The 18,989-nt window shown below is 38.6% G+C and overlaps 1 protein-coding gene across 1 annotated transcript in view; it reads right to left on the reverse strand.

The window, feature by feature from the left end:
• LOC131544575 (transmembrane protein 236) overlaps positions 1–17,222 on the reverse strand; it is a 181,654-nt gene extending 164,432 nt beyond the window's left edge. Inside the window, exons 1-2 of the mRNA XM_058782901.1 lie at positions 16,948–17,222; positions 16,537–16,609 (exon numbers count right to left, since the gene is read on the reverse strand). Coding sequence (XP_058638884.1) covers positions 16,537–16,609; positions 16,948–17,222 — 348 coding nt within the window. The remainder of the gene's footprint in view (positions 1–16,536; positions 16,610–16,947) is intronic.
• Between the last annotated feature and the right edge of the window lie 1,767 nt (positions 17,223–18,989).

Below are 18,989 nucleotides of genomic sequence, written 5' to 3' on the forward strand. Positions count from 1 at the left end.
CAGTGCATATAAGAATTAAATGTGTAGAACCTGGTCGAAAAGAACGCACACACATAAGCTTAACTCAGAACATTCCAAGGAACTTATCTTCCATCATCGGCTTATAAAATGAACAAATGACCAACACAACGCCACAATTCTCTGACTAGCGTCCGGCCATACTCTCCTTATCACCTCGAGAGAGTCGTAAACCATGATAAGTTTGAGGATGAAATGACCGCGCTACATCTGCATGGAGTTAACAACAAAGAACTACTTCTTTGGAGAGGTTCCAGAACCAGAGCGTTCACGATACTGCGACCCCGCTTACCATAAACTACCTTCTGATAAACAAAAAAGTGACTGACTTACAGCTTCGTCTGAGTTAAGAAGGTTACCAGAGCCACACAACGTGATACTCCTAATGACCTCACGACCTCAGCTTTGGTCTCCCGCCTTCCAAAGGAATGCACCTCTTTTCTCTTCTTCTCCAAAAAAGCACCCAAACTTTTATGGACTTTGCCAAAAGGACAATCAAGAAAAGACTGCTGCTATTAAAGCAATATACTCAAGAGACAATATATATATGAATGTGGTATTTTATGTTTTGTTTATCTTGCTGTGGTTATTAGAATTTAGGATATTTTAATCTATGACTGAACCCATTTAGTAGGTAAAATTATAGGTATTCGATATGACAAATACCTCATGTTTGATGTCTTATATATATCTATATATATGCTTGTGTTTTATGTTATGCATGGTGTGTTTTAGTTTGATCTTTGCCTTATAACTGTCTTTTTGAATAGATAGCCGTGTGTAGTATTGGGTTAAAGCTTATCTCAAATGCCGTTTGAATAACTTAAAGTTGAAATAACTTTATATGTCGATTTTCAGTCTCGTATGAACGACGAATACTTTTATAAGAAGTTATTAAGAAATGTTCCTCACATGATGGATGAAACATTAAGATAATGTATGCACTAAAAGGAGCCGTGCTGGGCGGGGCTCCGCCCTACAGAGACAATGTGATTGGATCAGACAGTGTATAGGATGGACTCACATCAGTCCGATAAAAACAGACACCCAGCTTTTGAAAACCTGCGGAAGGAAAAAACTGAGCTGGAAAACTTGGCTGCTTGGAAACTTTGGTCTTGCCTCACCCGCCTACAGACTTAACAAATAGCTGATCATCTCAAAGGACATTTCAAAGGACACTTTGTCCACGTCTGACCAAAGTAACTTGCAAAGCCTGCAGCGTAAGAACTTCAAAGCCTTGCCATTCGCGCTGCCAGGAAGCCACCAATCCAAAAGAGGATTCCCGAGTGACGTCACGCGACCACGACACATCAGCGAGAAAGTCTGGGATTCCCTCAAGAAGAACAGCCTTCAACTCAACTCAAAGCAAGTAAACAAACAACAATCTCTATTTGCTGAGCTGACTTGAATGAATCTTTAAAAGATAACGATAGTCGAGTCTTCTGTTTGTGACATCTTCAGGTCATCTTTATTCTCAGGAAAGAGAATAGCCTTAAACTTTCTTCAAACTGCTTTCATCTTGCCAGAACGTGTGTATGTGTGTGTATGTGTTTTGTATTGTATCCTAGAATAGTAAGTAAACTCTCGATTAATTTTTAACGAATAGTCTGGTGCCGTGATTTTCAAATCTTAAATTATTTGCCAAAGATCGTGTTACCTGTTGCTCATAAATTTCCCAACCAATTCTGTATTATTATCGTATCCACGAGATAAACAGGATTGCTAAAATATACTGGTTTAATGCTCGCTGGCTCGAGTCGTTAAGAAAGTATAAATTATACGTTTTGATTAATACCAATTAATCAGATCCGGCGAATCTCTATGATTCGATTTCCTAAAGTTAAAATTCAAAATGAAAGCTTAAATGAAGAGCTAATTCTATTACAAATGATATGTTAATAAGTTGATATAAAATGTCTAATGTAATGTGATATAAAACATGAATTATCCTGTAATGATATTGATTATTTCAAATGTAATTATTACAGCCTTACATTCTAAGTATTTCTTACATTCATGAGGTACAAATACTATAAATTTGGAAGTTTTAATATGTCTAGCTGAATTTATGACTTTATTTACTGAACCATGCTTCATACAATATGCACTACACACACACACACACACACACACACACACTCGTTTGTTTCTGTGAATTGTGGGGACTTCCATAGACTTCTATTACTTTTATACTGACCAAACAATATTTTCTATCCCCAAACCTAACCCTAACCCTAAACCTATCCCTTACAGAAACATTTTACTATTTTATCATTTACTATTTATTTTTTTCCCCTCGGCCGGTCCCCACAATGTCAGGTTTTACTATCTTTGTGAGGGCATTTGGTGCCCACAATGTAGCATAAACAAGTACACACACACACACACCTAAACACATACACACTCACACACACAAGATCATTAATTTGGATGAAAATGCTTTATCTGTCACCAGCTATATCAGTAAGTGCGTGGAGGATGTCACCTCTACGAGAATAATTACCATCCATCCGAATCAAAAACCCTGGATGAATACTGAGATTAGAACTCTCTTGAGAGCCCGGGATTTTGCATTCAGGTCTGATGATTCAGCGGTGCTCAGAGCAGCAAGAAGGAAATTCACTGCGGGTGTTAAAAGAGCCAAGGCTGCATATGCTGAAAAGATACAGGGTCATTTTTTTACCAATGACCATGTGGGCAGGCAATAACCTATAACAGCAGAGACACTGAATGCCCTAGGGATCCATCTCTTCCTGATGGTCTCAATAGCTTTTATGCTTGTTTTGAAGCCCTTAACACTTCACCTAGCACCAGACTTGCATTCTCATCGGATGTGCTGCCTCCTAGTGTAAACATAGTGGATGTCAGGAGGTCCCTCCTGAAAGTCAAGCCACGCAAGGCAGCTGGCCCAGACAACATTCCAGGACGGGTTCTGAAAGACTGTGCATTCTGAGGTACTAACTGATATTTTTAACATCTCACTCTTTCAAGCAAAGGTACCATCATGTTTTAAATCTACCACCATTATCCCTGTTCCAAAGACTTCAACAGTTTTGTGCCTGAATGACTACCGTCCAGTAGCATTAACTCCAATACTCATGAAGTGCTTTGAGCGGTTGGTCATGGACCAAATAAAAAAGGGAATCGACTTCAGCATTGACCCCCACCAGTATGCATATAAGAGGAACAGATGTACTGCGGATGCCACATTGTATGTTGTGCATATGGCCCTTACCAACCTGGAAAATAGGGACTCTTATGTCAGACTGCTCTTTCTTGATTTTAGCTCTGCTTTTAACACAATCATACCACGAACACTGGTGCACAAGCTAGAGGCACTCGGGCTCAGTCCAGCATCATGCAACTGGGTATTTGACTTCTTAAAAAATAGAAGACAGACTGTTAGAATCCACAGTATCACTTCCTCTCCCATTATACTCAATACTGGCTCTCCACAGGGATGTGTATTGAGTCCACTGCTTTACTCTTTATTGACCTATGACTGCTCCGCTACATTTTCAAACAACCACGTTGTGATATTTGCGGATGACATAGCAGTGGTGGGGCTAATCTCCCGCAACGATGAGACTAATTAAATATCAGAGGTTGAGCAACTGGAGGCTTGGTGCAAAGCTAACAACCGCTGAATTAATGCTAAGAAAACAAAGGAAATGATTGTGGATTTTAGGAGAGCTTTTAGGAGCCTTCCTGCTCCTCTCTGTATCGGAGGAACATCTGTTGAGGTCGTCCCTAATTTCAAATAGCTGGGGATACACATCGACCATGACCTAACTTGGCATTCTAATACCATGAGAGTAATAAAGAAGGCCAATCAACAACTGTATTTCTTGAGGAGGCTCAAGCGGGCTGGTCTGAGCACCTTCAGGTAAAGGTTGCGCTCCATTCGGCAAGAACAACTAGGCTTAGGAACAGCTTTTTCCAGAGGCTGTTCGAATGATAAACTCTTGTTCTTCTACCTTGAGTGCAATAACGTAGATATTCTTATGTGTAACACAGTTTTAATGTTTTTAAATAATAGTATAATTATAGATTATGGTTTACTATGTTATTTATTGAGGATGATGTTTCTTAGATTTGAGTGTTTTTATTGTTTATGTTTTATTTTTGTGTTTTGATCGGGACCTCAGTACTAAGTTTCGCTCCTTCATGTACCCGTGTATGGAATGACAATAAAAAATCCTTGAATCCTTGAAACAAACTCAGGAAGTGAAAGAAGGGCTGAAGACCCAAAATTGTGTAAACCAAAACAAGAAGAGCAACTGATATATACAGTGGTGTGAAAAAAGTGTTGGCCCCCTTCCTGATTTTTAATTTTTTGCATGTTTGTCACACTTTAATGTTTCAGATCATCAAACTAATTTAAATATTAATCAAAGATGACACAAATAAACACAACATGCAGTTTTTAAATGAAGTTTTTTATTATGAAGGGAAAACAAAATCCAAACCCACATGGCCCTGTGTGAAAAAGTGCTTGCCCCCTAAATCTAATAACTGGTTGTGCCACCCTTTGCAGCAACAACTGCGATAACTGGCAATGAGTCTTTCACATCGCTGTGGAGGAATTTTGGCCCACTCTTCTTTGCAGAATTGTTTTAATTCAGCCACATTGAAGGGTTTTCGAGCATGAATGGACTGTTTAAGGTCATTCCACAGCATTTCAATTGGATTTAAGTCCAGACTTTGATTTGACCACTCCAAAACCTTAATTTTGTTTTTCTTGAGACATTCAGAGGTGGACTTGCTGCTGTGTTTGGAATCATTGTCCTGCTGCATAACCCAAGTGCAATTGAGCTTGAGGTCATAAACTGATGGCCGGACATTCTCCTTCAGGATTTTCTGATAGAGTGCAGAATTCATGGTTCCATCAATTATGGCAAGTCATCCAGGTTCGGAAGCTGCAAAGCAGCCTCAGACCATCACACTACCATCACCATGTTTGTTTGACTGTTGGTATGATGTTATTTTTATGAAATGTTGTGTTGGTTTTTACGCCAGATGTAACGGGACACGCACCTTCTAAAAAGTTCAACTTTTGTCGCATCAGTCCACAGAATATTTGCCCAAAAGTCTTGGGGATAATCAAGATATTTTTTTGGCAAATGTGAGACAAGCCTTTGTGTTCTTTTTGGTCAGCAATGGCTTTTGCCTTGGAACACTCCCATGGATGCCGTTTTTGCCCAGTCTCTTTCTTATTGTTGAATCATGAACACTGACCTTAAGTGAGCCCTGCAGTTCTTTAGATGTTGTTCTGGGTTCTTTTATGACCTCCTGGATGAGTCGTCTTTGTGCTCTTGGAGTAATTTTGGTAGACCGGACACTCCTGGGAAGGTTCACCACTGTTCCAAGTTTTCTCCATTTGTGGATAATGGCTCTGACCATGTTTTGCTGGAGTCCCAAAGCCTTAGAAATGGCTTTATAACCCTTTCCAGACTGATACATGTAAACTATTTTGTTTCTCATCTGTTTATGAATTTCTTAAGATCGCAGAATGATGTGTTGCTCTTTAAAAATGCTTCACTTTGTCAGACAGGTTCTATTTAAGTGATTTCTTGATTCAACAGGTCTGGCAGTAATCAGGCCTGGGTTTGGCTAGTGAAATTTAACTCGGCTTTCTAAAATAATGTGGTTAATCACAGTTCTTTCATGATTTAATAGGAGGGGGCAATTAATTTTTCATGCAGGGCCAGGTCAGTTTGGACAGCTTTTTTCCCTTAATAACTAAAATCATCATTTAAAAACTGCATTTTGTATTTACTTGCATTATCTTTGTGTAATATTAAAATTTGTTTAATGATCTGAATCTTTTAAGTGTGACAAATATGCAAAAAATGTAAAAATCAGGAAGGGGGTCAACACTTTTTCGCACCACTGTGTGTCTATATATATATATATATATATATATATATATACAGAGGTGGGTAGTAACGAGTTACATTTACTTAGTTACATTTACTCAGTACATTTTTGTGTAACTAATACTTTTAGAGTATATTTAAAAATGGGTACTTTTACTCTTACTCAAGTACATTTTAGTGGAAAAACGGTACTTTTACTTCGTTACTGTGGGCGACGCTCCTCTCGTTACTTTATCTTAATGCATTAAAAATCCTTAAATTTATTCCAAGCGCCGTCTACTTTTTTTTCTGGGCAATGGCGATGCCCGTTCGCGAATGATTCATTCTTTTGAGTCAATTCTGTTCAAGGCTTGATCAAATCAGTTGGCAGACCAGTGAATCGGTTCGCGAATCAGTTTGAATGATTCGTTCAGTTCCCTGCCGCACGCGCTGAGTCGTCTGAAGCAGTTCTCACTCAGAGTTGTAACATCAGGAGGCGTTGAAGGCGTGGCTTTGGATCTACAGTCAGCTGAAAGCAAATCTGCAAAGGCTATTGCTAGCTATGAAGATCTGATCTTTATTAGATGAGCACCGCGTGTGCTGTCGGTTCCACAGGTATAGATCCGATTACAGTACACGATACCATGACCAAGTTTGTTGTACATGTACCTTACACATTAAATGCATTGTATAATTTATTCATTAAATAAGCTGTCACAGAGTATGAAATAAACACCCGCCAAACCCGCGTTAGTTCCAGGAGGAATGCCTTGCCATGACACAATTAATATTGATATTTTCACAATATTTAGGCTTGCAGAAATAAAGGCTACATTTGTTTACATTTTGCAGAACAGACGGAAGAAGATCCGTCAATGTGCATTTGTTTCGTTATGTTCAGATGTTCTGTAGAGTTTTCACTCTTCTCTGTGTCAGAGGTTATATACATTTCTAATACATAATTAAACTTTAAAATATAATTTAATTTAACTATGTTGTGCATATGGCCCTTACCAACCTGGAAAATAGGGACTCTTATGTCAGACTGCTCTTTCTTGATTTTAGCTCTGCTTTTAACACAATCATACCACGAACACTGGTGCACAAGCTAGAGGCACTCGGGCTCAGTCCAGCATCATGCAACTGGGTATTTGACTTCTTAAAAAATAGAAGACAGACTGTTAGAATCCACAGTATCACTTCCTCTCCCATTATACTCAATACTGGCTCTCCACAGGGATGTGTATTGAGTCCACTGCTTTACTCTTTATTGACCTATGACTGCTCCGCTACATTTTCAAACAACCACGTTGTGATATTTGCGGATGACATAGCAGTGGTGGGGCTAATCTCCCGCAACGATGAGACTAATTAAATATCAGAGGTTGAGCAACTGGAGGCTTGGTGCAAAGCTAACAACCGCTGAATTAATGCTAAGAAAACAAAGGAAATGATTGTGGATTTTAGGAGAGCTTTTAGGAGCCTTCCTGCTCCTCTCTGTATCGGAGGAACATCTGTTGAGGTCGTCCCTAATTTCAAATAGCTGGGGATACACATCGACCATGACCTAACTTGGCATTCTAATACCATGAGAGTAATAAAGAAGGCCAATCAACAACTGTATTTCTTGAGGAGGCTCAAGCGGGCTGGTCTGAGCACCTTCAGGTAAAAGGTTGCGCTCCATTCGGGCAAGAACAACTAGGCTTAGGAACAGCTTTTTTCCAGAGGCTGTTCGAATGATAAACTCTTGTTCTTCTACCTTGCGTGCAATAACGTAGATATTCGTATGTGTAACACAGTTTTAATGTTTTTAAATAATAGTATAATTATAGATTATGGTTTACTATGTTATTTATTGAGGATGATGTTTCTTAGATTTGAGTGTTTTTATTGTTTATGTTTTATTTTTGTGTTTTGATCGGGACCTCAGTACTAAGTTTCGCTCCTTCATGTACCCGTGTATGGAATGACAATAAAAAATCCTTGAATCCTTGAAACAAACTCAGGAAGTGAAAGAAGGGCTGAAGACCCAAAATTGTGTAAACCAAAACAAGAAGAGCAACTGATATATACAGTGGTGTGAAAAAAGTGTTGGCCCCCTTCCTGATTTTTAATTTTTTTGCATGTTTGTCACACTTTAATGTTTCAGATCATCAAACTAATTTAAATATTAATCAAAGATGACACAAATAAACACAACATGCAGTTTTTAAATGAAGTTTTTATTATGAAGGAAAACAAAATCCAAACCCACATGGCCCTGTGTGAAAAGTGCTTGCCCCTAAATCTAATAACTGGTTGTGCCACCCTTTGCAGCAACAACTGCGATAACTGGCAATGAGTCTTTCACATCGCTGTGGAGGAATTTTGGCCCACTCTTCTTTGCAGAATTGTTTTAATTCAGCCACATTGAAGGGTTTTCGAGCATGAATGGACTGTTTAAGGTCATTCCACAGCATTTCAATTGGATTTAAGTCCAGACTTTGATTTGACCACTCCAAAACCTTAATTTTGTTTTTCTTGAGACATTCAGAGGTGGACTTGCTGCTGTGTTTGGAATCATTGTCCTGCTGCATAACCCAAGTGCAATTGAGCTTGAGGTCATAAACTGATGGCCGGACATTCTCCTTCAGGATTTTCTGATAGAGTGCAGAATTCATGGTTCCATCAATTATGGCAAGTCATCCAGGTTCGGAAGCTGCAAAGCAGCCTCAGACCATCACACTACCATCACCATGTTTGTTTGACTGTTGGTATGATGTTATTTTTATGAAATGTTGTGTTGGTTTTTACGCCAGATGTAACGGGACACGCACCTTCTAAAAAGTTCAACTTTTGTCGCATCAGTCCACAGAATATTTGCCCAAAAGTCTTGGGGATAATCAAGATATTTTTTTGGCAAATGTGAGACAAGCCTTTGTGTTCTTTTTGGTCAGCAATGGCTTTTGCCTTGGAACACTCCCATGGATGCCGTTTTTGCCCAGTCTCTTTCTTATTGTTGAATCATGAACACTGACCTTAAGTGAGCCCTGCAGTTCTTTAGATGTTGTTCTGGGTTCTTTTATGACCTCCTGGATGAGTCGTCTTTGTGCTCTTGGAGTAATTTTGGTAGACCGGACACTCCTGGGAAGGTTCACCACTGTTCCAAGTTTTCTCCATTTGTGGATAATGGCTCTGACCATGTTTTGCTGGAGTCCCAAAGCCTTAGAAATGGCTTTATAACCCTTTCAGACTGATACATGTAAACTATTTTGTTTCTCATCTGTTTATGAATTTCTTAAGATCGCAGAATGATGTGTTGCTCTTTAAAAATGCTTCACTTTGTCAGACAGGTTCTATTTAAGTGATTTCTTGATTCAACAGGTCTGGCAGTAATCAGGCCTGGGTTTGGCTAGTGAAATTTAACTCGGCTTTCTAAAATAATGTGGTTAATCACAGTTCTTTCATGATTTAATAGGAGGGGCAATTAATTTTTCATGCAGGGCCAGGTCAGTTTGGACAGCTTTTTCCCTTAATAACTAAAATCATCATTTAAAAACTGCATTTTGTATTTACTTGCATTATCTTTGTGTAATATTAAAATTTGTTTAATGATCTGAATCTTTTAAGTGTGACAAATATGCAAAAAATGTAAAAATCAGGAAGGGGGTCAACACTTTTTCGCACCACTGTGTGTCTATATATATATATATATATATATATATATACAGAGGTGGGTAGTAACGAGTTACATTTACTTCGTTACATTTACTCGAGTACATTTTTTGTGTAACTAATACTTTTTGAGTATATTTAAAAATGGGTACTTTTACTCTTACTCAAGTACATTTTTAGTGGAAAAAACGGTACTTTTACTTCGTTACTGTGGGCGACGCTCCTCTCGTTACTTTATCTTAATGCATTAAAATCCTTAAATTTATTCCAAGCGCCGTCTACTTTTTTTTTTTCTGGGCAATGAGCGATGCCCGTTCGCGAATGATTCATTCTTTTGAGTCAATTCTGTTCAAGGCTTGATCAAATCAGTTGGCAGACCAGTGAATCGGTTCGCGAATCAGTTTGAATGATTCGTTCAGTTCCCTGCCGCACGCGCTGAGTCGTCTGAAGCAGTTCTCACTCAGAGTTGTAACATCAGGAGCGTTGAAGACGTGGCTTTGGATCTACAGTCAGCTGAAAGCAAATCTGCAAAGGCTATTGCTAGCTATGAAGATCTGATCTTTATTAGATGAGCACCGCGTGTGCTGTCGGTTCCACAGGTATAGATCCGATTACAGTACACGATACCATGACCAAGTTTGTTGTACATGTACCTTACACATTAAATGCATTGTATAATTTATTCATTAAATAAGCTGTCACAGAGTATGAAATAAACACCCGCCAAACCGCGTTAGTTCCAGGAGGAATGCCTTGCCATGACACAATTAATATTGATATTTTCACAATATTTAGGCTTGCAGAAATAAAGGCTACATTTGTTTACATTTTGCAGAACAGACGGAAGAAGATCCGTCAATGTGCATTTGTTTCGTTATGTTCAGATGTTCTGTAGAGTTTTCACTCTTCTCTGTGTCAGAGGTTATATACATTTCTAATACATAATTAAACTTTAAAATATAATTTAATTTAACTCCGTGATGCAAATCAGAATTTGTATCAGCTGTTACTCCAGTTTTCAGAGTAATATGATCCTTCAGAAATCATTCTAATATACTGATTTATTACCAGTGTTGTTGAGGAAAGAAAAAAAAAAACAGCATATGCTGGTATGGTATTTTTTGAAGCTGGAATGTTGGTTTGTGCTGGTCATGTGCTGGTCTTGAGCTGGTGCTCAAACCAGCATCCCATGCTTCAAAACATACCATATCAGCATATGCTGGTTTTTTCAACAGGGAACAGTTTTGGTGCTTAATATTTTTTGGAACCTGTGACAGTTTGTTCAGGATTCTTTTATGAATAGAAAGCTATTAAAAAAACAAAACAGCATTGATAATAAATCAGGCTGATAAAAATTTTGATTTGCATCACTGAAATAAATTACATTAAATAAAAAAATTTTTTAAAAGTATTTTGAACAGCAGTGTGTGTGTATATAAAACAATGTATCTAAATATCTATATATCTAAATAAAAATAGACTATATTCAGTATATCCAAAGTAACTAGTAACTAACTACTTGAGTAGTTTTTTTATCCGATACTTTTTTACTCTTACTCAAGTAACTATTCAGACTATTACTTTTACTTTTACTTGAGTAAATATTTCTTCAAGTACTTTTACTTTTACTTGAGTACAGTTTTCGGGTACTCTACCCACCTCTGTATATATACAGTGAGGAAAATAAGTATTTGAACACCCTGCTATTTTGCAAGTTCTCCCACTTAGAAATCATGGATGGGTCTGAAATTGTCATCGTAGGTGCATGTCCACTGTGAGAGACATAATCTAAAAAAAAAATCCAGAAATCACAATGTATGATTTTTTAACTATTTATTTGTATGATACAGCTGCAAATAAGTATTTGAACACCTGTCTATCAGCTAGAATTCTGACCCTCAAAGACCTGTTAGTCTGCCTTTAAAATGTCCACCTCCACTCCATTTATTATCCTAAATTAGATGCACCTGTTTGAGGTCGTTAGCTGCATAAAGACACCTGTCCACCCCATACAATCAGTAAGAATCCAACTACTAACATGGCCAAGACCAAAGAGCTGTCCAAAGACACTAGAGACAAAATTGTACACCTCCACAAGGCTGGAAAGGGCTACGGGGAAATTGCCAAGCAGCTTGGTGAAAAAAGGTCCACTGTTGGAGCAATCATTAGAAAATGGAAGAAGCTAAACATGACTGTCAATCTCCCTCGGACTGGGGCTCCATGCAAGATCTCACCTCGTGGGGTCTCAATGATCCTAAGAAAGGTGAGAAATCAGCCCAGAACTACACGGGAGGAGCTGGTCAATGACCTGAAAAGAGCTGGGACCACCGTTTCCAAGGTTACTGTTGGTAATACACTAAGACGTCATGGTTTGAAATCATGCATGGCACGGAAGGTTCCCCTGCTTAAACCAGGCCTGACTTAAGTTTGCCAATGACCATTTGGATGATCCAGAGGAGTCATGGGAGAAAGTCATGTGGTCAGATGAGACCAAAATATAACTTTTTGGTCATAATTCCACTAAACGTGTTTGGAGGAAGAAGAATGATGAGTACCATCCCAAGAACACCATCCCTAATGTGAAGCATGGGGGTGGTAGCATCATGCTTTGGGGGTGTGTTTCTGCACATGGGACAGGGCGACTGCACTGTATTAAGGAGAGGATGACCGGGGCCATGTATTGCAAGATTTTGGGGAACAACCTCCTTCCCTCAGTTAGAGCATTGAAGATGGGTCGAGGCTGGGTCTTCCAACATGACAATGACCCGAAGCACACAGCCAGGATAACCAAGGAGTGGCTCTGTAAGAAGCATATCAAGGTTCTGGCGTGGCCTAGCCAGTCTCCAGACCTAAACCCAATAGAGAATCTTTGGAGGGAGCTCAAACTCCGTGTTTCTCAGCGACAGGCCAGAAACCTGACTGATCTAGAGAAGATCTGTGTGGAGGAGTGGGCCAAAATCCCTCCTGCAGTGTGTGCAAACCTGGTGAAAAACTACAGGAAACGTTTGACCTCTGTAATTGCAAACAAAGGCTACTGTACCAAATATTAACATAGATTTTCTCAGGTGTTCAAATACTTATTTGCAGCTGTATCATACAAATAAATAGTTAAAAAGTCATACATTGTGATTTCTGGATTTTTTTTTTTAGATTATGTCTCTCACAGTGGACATGCACCTACGATGACAATTTCAGACCCCTCCGTGATTTCTAAGTGGGACAACTTGCAAAATAGCAGGGTGTTCAAATACTTATTTTCCTCACTGTATATATATATATATATACAGTATCTCACAAAAGCGAGTACACCCCCTCACATTTCGGCAACCATTTTAGTATATCTTCTCAAGGGACAATTCTATAGAAATGAAACTTAGATATATTTTAGAGTAGTCAATGTGCAACTTGTATAGCAGTAAATATTTACTGTTCTCTGAAAATAACTCAACATACAGCCATTATTGTCAAAAAAGCTGGCAACAAAAGTGAGTACATCCTAAGTGATAACAGCTATACAGGTGCATCTCAATAAATTATAATATGGTGGAAAAGTTCATTTATTTCGGTAATTCAACTCAAATTGTGAAACTTGTGTATTAAATAAATTAAATGCACACAGACTGAATTGTGATGATTTTGGCTCACATTTAACAAAAACCCACCAATTCACTATCTCAACAAATTAGAATACTTCATAAGACCAATAAAAAAATAAAAAACATTTTAGTGAATTGTTGGCCTTCTGGAAAGTATGTTCATTTACTGTATATGTGCTCAATACTTAGTAGGGGTTCCTTTTGCTTTAATTACTGCCTCAGTTCGGCATGGCATGGAGGTGATCAGTTTGTGGCACTGCTGAGGTGGTATGGAAGCCCAGGTTTCTTTGATAGCAGCCTTCAGCTCATCTGCATTGTTGGGTCTGGTGCCTCTCATCTTCCTTTTGACCATACCCCATAGATTCTCTGTGGGGCTCAGGTCAGGCGAGTTTGCTGGCCAATCAAGCACAGTAACACCATGGTCATTGAATCAGCTTTTGGTACCTTTGGCAGTGTGGGCAGGTGCCAAGTTCTGCTGGAAAATGAAATCATCATCTCCATAAAGCTTGTCAGCAGATGGAAGCATGAAGTGCTCTAAAATGTCCTGGTAGATGGCTGCGTTGACTGTGGACTTCAGAAAACACAGTGGACCGACACCAGCAGATGACATGGCAGCCCAAATCATCACTGACTGTGGAAACTTCACACTGGACTTCAAGCAACATGGATTCGGTGCCTCTCCACTCTTCCTCCAGACTCTGGGACCTTGATTTCCAAATGAAATGCAAAATTTACTTTCATCTGAAAAGAGGACTTTGTAGCACTGAGCAACAGTCCAGTTCTTTTTCTCCACAGCCCAGGTAAGACGCTTCTGATGTCTCTGGTTCAGAAGTGGCTTGGTATCCCTTTTCCAGAAGACGTCTGAGCGTGGTGACTCTTGATGCACTGACTCCAGCTACAGTTCACTCCTTGTGAAGCTCTCACAAGTGTTTGAATCAGCTTTGCTTGACAGTATTCTCAAGCTTGCGGTCATCCCTGTTGCTTGTGAAACTTTTCCTACCCAAATTCTTCCTTCCAGGCAACTTTGCATTTAATATGCTTTGATACAGCACTCTGTGAACAGCCACACCTTTCAGTAATGACCCTATGTGACTTACTCTCTTTGTGGAGGGAGTCAATGTTCGTCTTCTGGATCATTGCCAAGTCAGCAGTCTTCTCCATTATTTTGGTTTCAAAGAACAAGAGATACCCGGAATTTATACTGTAGGGAAGGTCATTAATAGAAACTCAAATGTAAATATTCTAATATTTTGAGATACTGATTTTTGACTTTCATGAGCTGTAAGCTCTAATCATCAAAATTAAAACAAAAAAACTTTTGAAGTGTTTTACTTTACATGCAATGAATCTAAAATACATGAAAGTTTCACTTTTTGAAATAACTTACAAGAAAAAAGGAACTTTTTCGCGACATTATAATTTGAGATGCACCTGTATGTCGTTTAACCATGCAAATCCTCATGTCCTATTCATCATGTTCATGTTTTTGTCTGCTTGACAGGACTATACAAATTTGTGTATCTTATATTACAGCAGTTAAAATTTGGTGATTTGAGTACAATTCTCTCATACTGAGCACTGGATGTTCAACATGGCACCTCATGGCAAAGAACTCTCTGAGGATTTGAGAATTAGAATTGTTGCTCTCCACAAAGATGGCCTAGGCTATAAAAAGATCAGTAACAACCTAAAACTGAGTTACAGTACAGTGGCTAGTGTCATACAGAGGTTTTCCAAGACTGGTTCCACTCGGAACAGGCCTTGCAAGGGTTGATCAAAGATGTTAGATCCTTGTGCTGTGCTTCAGGTGCAGAAGCTGGCTTCGAAAAACAGATGCATGAGTACTGCCAGCATTGCTTTAGAGGTTGCAGAAGTGGAAGGTCAACTTGTCAGTGCTCAGACCATACGCCGCACACTGCAACAAGTCGGCTTGCATTGCCGTCATCCCAGAAGGAAGCCTCTTCTGAAGCTGGCTTACAAAAAGCCTGCAAACAGTTTGCTGAAGACAAACTATCCAAGAGCATTAATTACTGGAACCATGTGTCCTGTGGTCTAATGAGACTAAGATAGATTAGGCTGATCTGATGAGGCTCAGATGGTGTCCAGCATGTGTGGCGATGCCCTGGTGAGGAGTACCAAGAAAATTGTGTATTGCCTACAGTCAAGCATGGTGGTGGTAGCTTCATGGTCTGAAGCTTCATGAGTGCTGCTGGTACTGGGGAGCTGGGGTTCATTGAGGGAAACATGGATCCCGACATGTATTGTGACATTCTGAAGCAGAATATGATGCCCTCCCTTCAGAAACTGGGCAGAACGGCAGTTTTCCAACATGATAACAACCCCAAACACACCGCCAAGATGACAACTGCCTTGCTGATGAAGCTGAAGGTGAAGGTGATGGAGTGGCCAAGTATGTCTCCAGACCTGAAACCTAGCTCCGTGATGTCATTACAGAGAAGTGGAAGAGGATGCCAGCAACAACCTGTGCAGGTCTGGTGAATTCCATACCCAGCAGGATTAAGGCAGTGGTAGATAACAATGATGCCCCTACAAAATTTTGACACTTTGGACACAGTTTTAACATGTTCACTTAGGGTGTACTAATTTTTGTTGCCAGTTATTTAGACAATAATGGCTATATGCTGAGTTATATTTAGAAGACAGTAAATTTGCACTGCTATACAAGCTGCACATTGACTACTCTAAAATATATCCAAGTTTCATTTGCATAGTATTGTCCCTTGAGAAGATATACTAAAATTGTTGCTGAAATGTGAGGGGTGTACTCACTTTTGTGAGATACTGTGTGTATATATAAAAGCATTATTTTGTAATATTATTTCACAACGTTACTATTTTTACTGTATTATTGGTAAAAATAAATGCATATATATATATATATATATATATATATATATGCATGCATTTATTTTACCAATAATACAGTAAAATAGTAACGTTGTGAAATAATATTACAAAATAATGCTTTTCTATCTTAACATACTTTAAAATTTAATGTGTTCCTGTGGTAGCAAAGCTGAATATTCATCAGCCATTACTACACTCTTCAGTATCACATGATCCTTCAGAAATCATTCTAATATGCTTATTTATTATCAATGTTGTAAACAGTTGCACTGCTTATTATTTTTGGGAACCTGTGATATTTTTTTTCAGGATTATTTGATGGGGAAAAAAGTAGCATATATTCAACTTTTTTTAAAATTTATTTTCTAATGTATTTATTTTCAATTTAACATATCAACATATAAACATATTGATATATTTAACACATGAATAAGAGTATGAAACATTTATGAAACCAAACTTTTGAACGGCAATGTATATTGTTACAAAATATTTCAATCTCCTTCAGTCTGTTTTCTGGGAATAGATAACTATGTATTTACCTCAGAGCTGGCTATAAGGAAGGCAAAACAGGGCAGTGTTGAGAGCAGCACAAAGGCCAAAGCAACAGGTCTCCTGAAAGGTGAAAAACAGTTATGTCATTCTATCATAATGAGATTTGATCAAAGAACAATTAACCTCAGAACATTTATGAGCAAAATAAAGTACCAGCCAATACACATCCCTCTCATATTCATATGGTTCTTCAAGATTCTTCAAATAATACCACAGTATACGTTAAATAAGATCACAATATCATGTGGTAATAATTTGCTACCAAGTCTCTAAAATGTGATTTTACCATGGTAAAATATCCAAAAGAGACAAAGGTAAGCTAATTATTTTTTCAGCTTTTCTGCGGTTTTCTGTGCAGCTATTTGTATTTTTAATGAAATTCAGAAGATTTCTCTCACCATTTCTTCCGAGCAACCAGTGCTGCCTTCTTCATGAACACCATATATTTCATAGGTAACCAAATCAGCATTGCCACTGATGTTACATAAGCCACAGATGAAGCCACAATTAGCCAATACGCTGTTGTAGAATTTCCACCAGTTGGTTGCAATTGACTTTTTACTCTAGCCACAATAAGGGCAAAACGTTGCATTATGATAAAAAGCGGGACACAAAAACTGGCAAACTGCAGCACCTCACAAACAGCAAACTTAATCCTGCTCCCTGAGCCCATGCTGTGGAAGGGATGTGGGGGGAAAAGGAAAGAAAAGAAAGGGGGAAAAAGGAGTTGTTGTTGTCCTCCAGTCCCTAAACTGGTGGGGTGGGGCTGCATTGTGCCAAAGCACTGGCATATTCCATCCACAACAATGGAGCAGAGAGCAGCTGGGCTACTGCTTACTCTGCACTCACTATTGTATGGCCAGGACCTGAACACATTACATGCAGAAATCAGGCAACAAACCAACTACTGTGGTGGTCTCTGCTTCTTCTCTGAAGAATCACTCTTGAAGTCTTGGGGTTTTGATGCCAGAAGATAGGCTTTATTTGAAGCAGAGAAGACACTTCAGTGAATTCTCCAGAATCTCTATCTAAAACATCTTTTATACAGTTTTCTCTAGGCGTGTTCAATACATTGTATACATATTTGTTATGAGATCACGATGCAGTCAGGAGGCCTAAATTTTATGTTCCGTGACAGTAAGGGCTCATCATATGTTTTGCCTAAAGGAAAAACATAACAAGCAGCTTCACCCTATGTCTGCACTTCTCATACAGATTTCTATACACGCAGACAACTTACACATGATTATAATAGTAGAATAAGTTGCTACAAAAATGGCTATATTCACATTGATTATACTTGAATCATTTATATTTTGATTAATAAAACTCTTCATCATTCCCCCCTTTGAGACTTACTAAGTCTCACATTTACTCATCTTTACCCAGAGTGCAGTTTCATAATTTAGTCTCATCAGTTATCACTACCTAGTGACTAAATTAAGTCACACAGTTTTATCACCAATGACCAGATTATGCAACAGCACTTTGGCGGAGCAGCAGGACCAAACATCTCCTCCCACACTTGACTAGGAAGGAGTAAAAGATCCTGTCTCCGTAACCCCTTATTTAAGATAAAACAATGTTATAAGCATGAGCGTGCAAATTGGTTCAGCGCTTACCTGTGGTTGCCACAGTTATGTAGAATACAATAGAAGTAAACATCAAAACATAAAAAATGTAACATCACAAAAAATAGCATAGTTGATCTTCAGCCCAGACACTTTGCGCATCGTAGAGGGCCACCCTTGGGCAGAGGTTAGGCTAGCACTTACACCCAGGGCATGGCTCATCTTTATACTTCTTCTTCGTCCTCAGTTGAGGTACTAGAGTCTTCATCATTTGTCAATGTTTGTGACTTCCAGTTGAATGCATAAGGCCCTGGAAATGTACATTTTGGTTACTCTTCAAATTAAATTTCTCATCATCTTGACATCTTAGTATTTCCATTTGCTTAGCTGTGGCTTTGACAACTAGTGACCTCAGTATAGGAAGTACACAGCAAAACAGTAATCCTCCTATTACTACTGCAACTCCTAAAAACATTCCTAATTTAGCTAACCATGCTCCCCATGCTCCTAACTTTAAATAAAACCAATCCCACATTTTATTATCTGTCCCAGCAATAAGTAAATAAGTTTTTCAATTTGGTCATTACTTCAGTGAATGCTCCTTCTGGAGCAGTATTATTTGGTATAAAAGTACAGCATTGCTCCCCAAACATAACACACACTCCTTTCTCAGCTAACAAATAATCCAAAGCTATTCTGTTTTGCCATGTCATTCTGCTTGTTGTATCCAATTGCTCTCCTAAAAGTGATAAGGCCTCATCAGTGTAATTAATACATCTTTGCTGATTGTAATATATATAATTTATCCATTCTGTATTTTTATTTTTCATAATCCAAATGAATATTGATTCAATACCTGATTTGACTTC

This window comes from Onychostoma macrolepis, chromosome 07 (genome assembly GCF_012432095.1).
Source record: "Onychostoma macrolepis isolate SWU-2019 chromosome 07, ASM1243209v1, whole genome shotgun sequence".
NCBI lineage: Eukaryota > Metazoa > Chordata > Actinopteri > Cypriniformes > Cyprinidae > Onychostoma > Onychostoma macrolepis.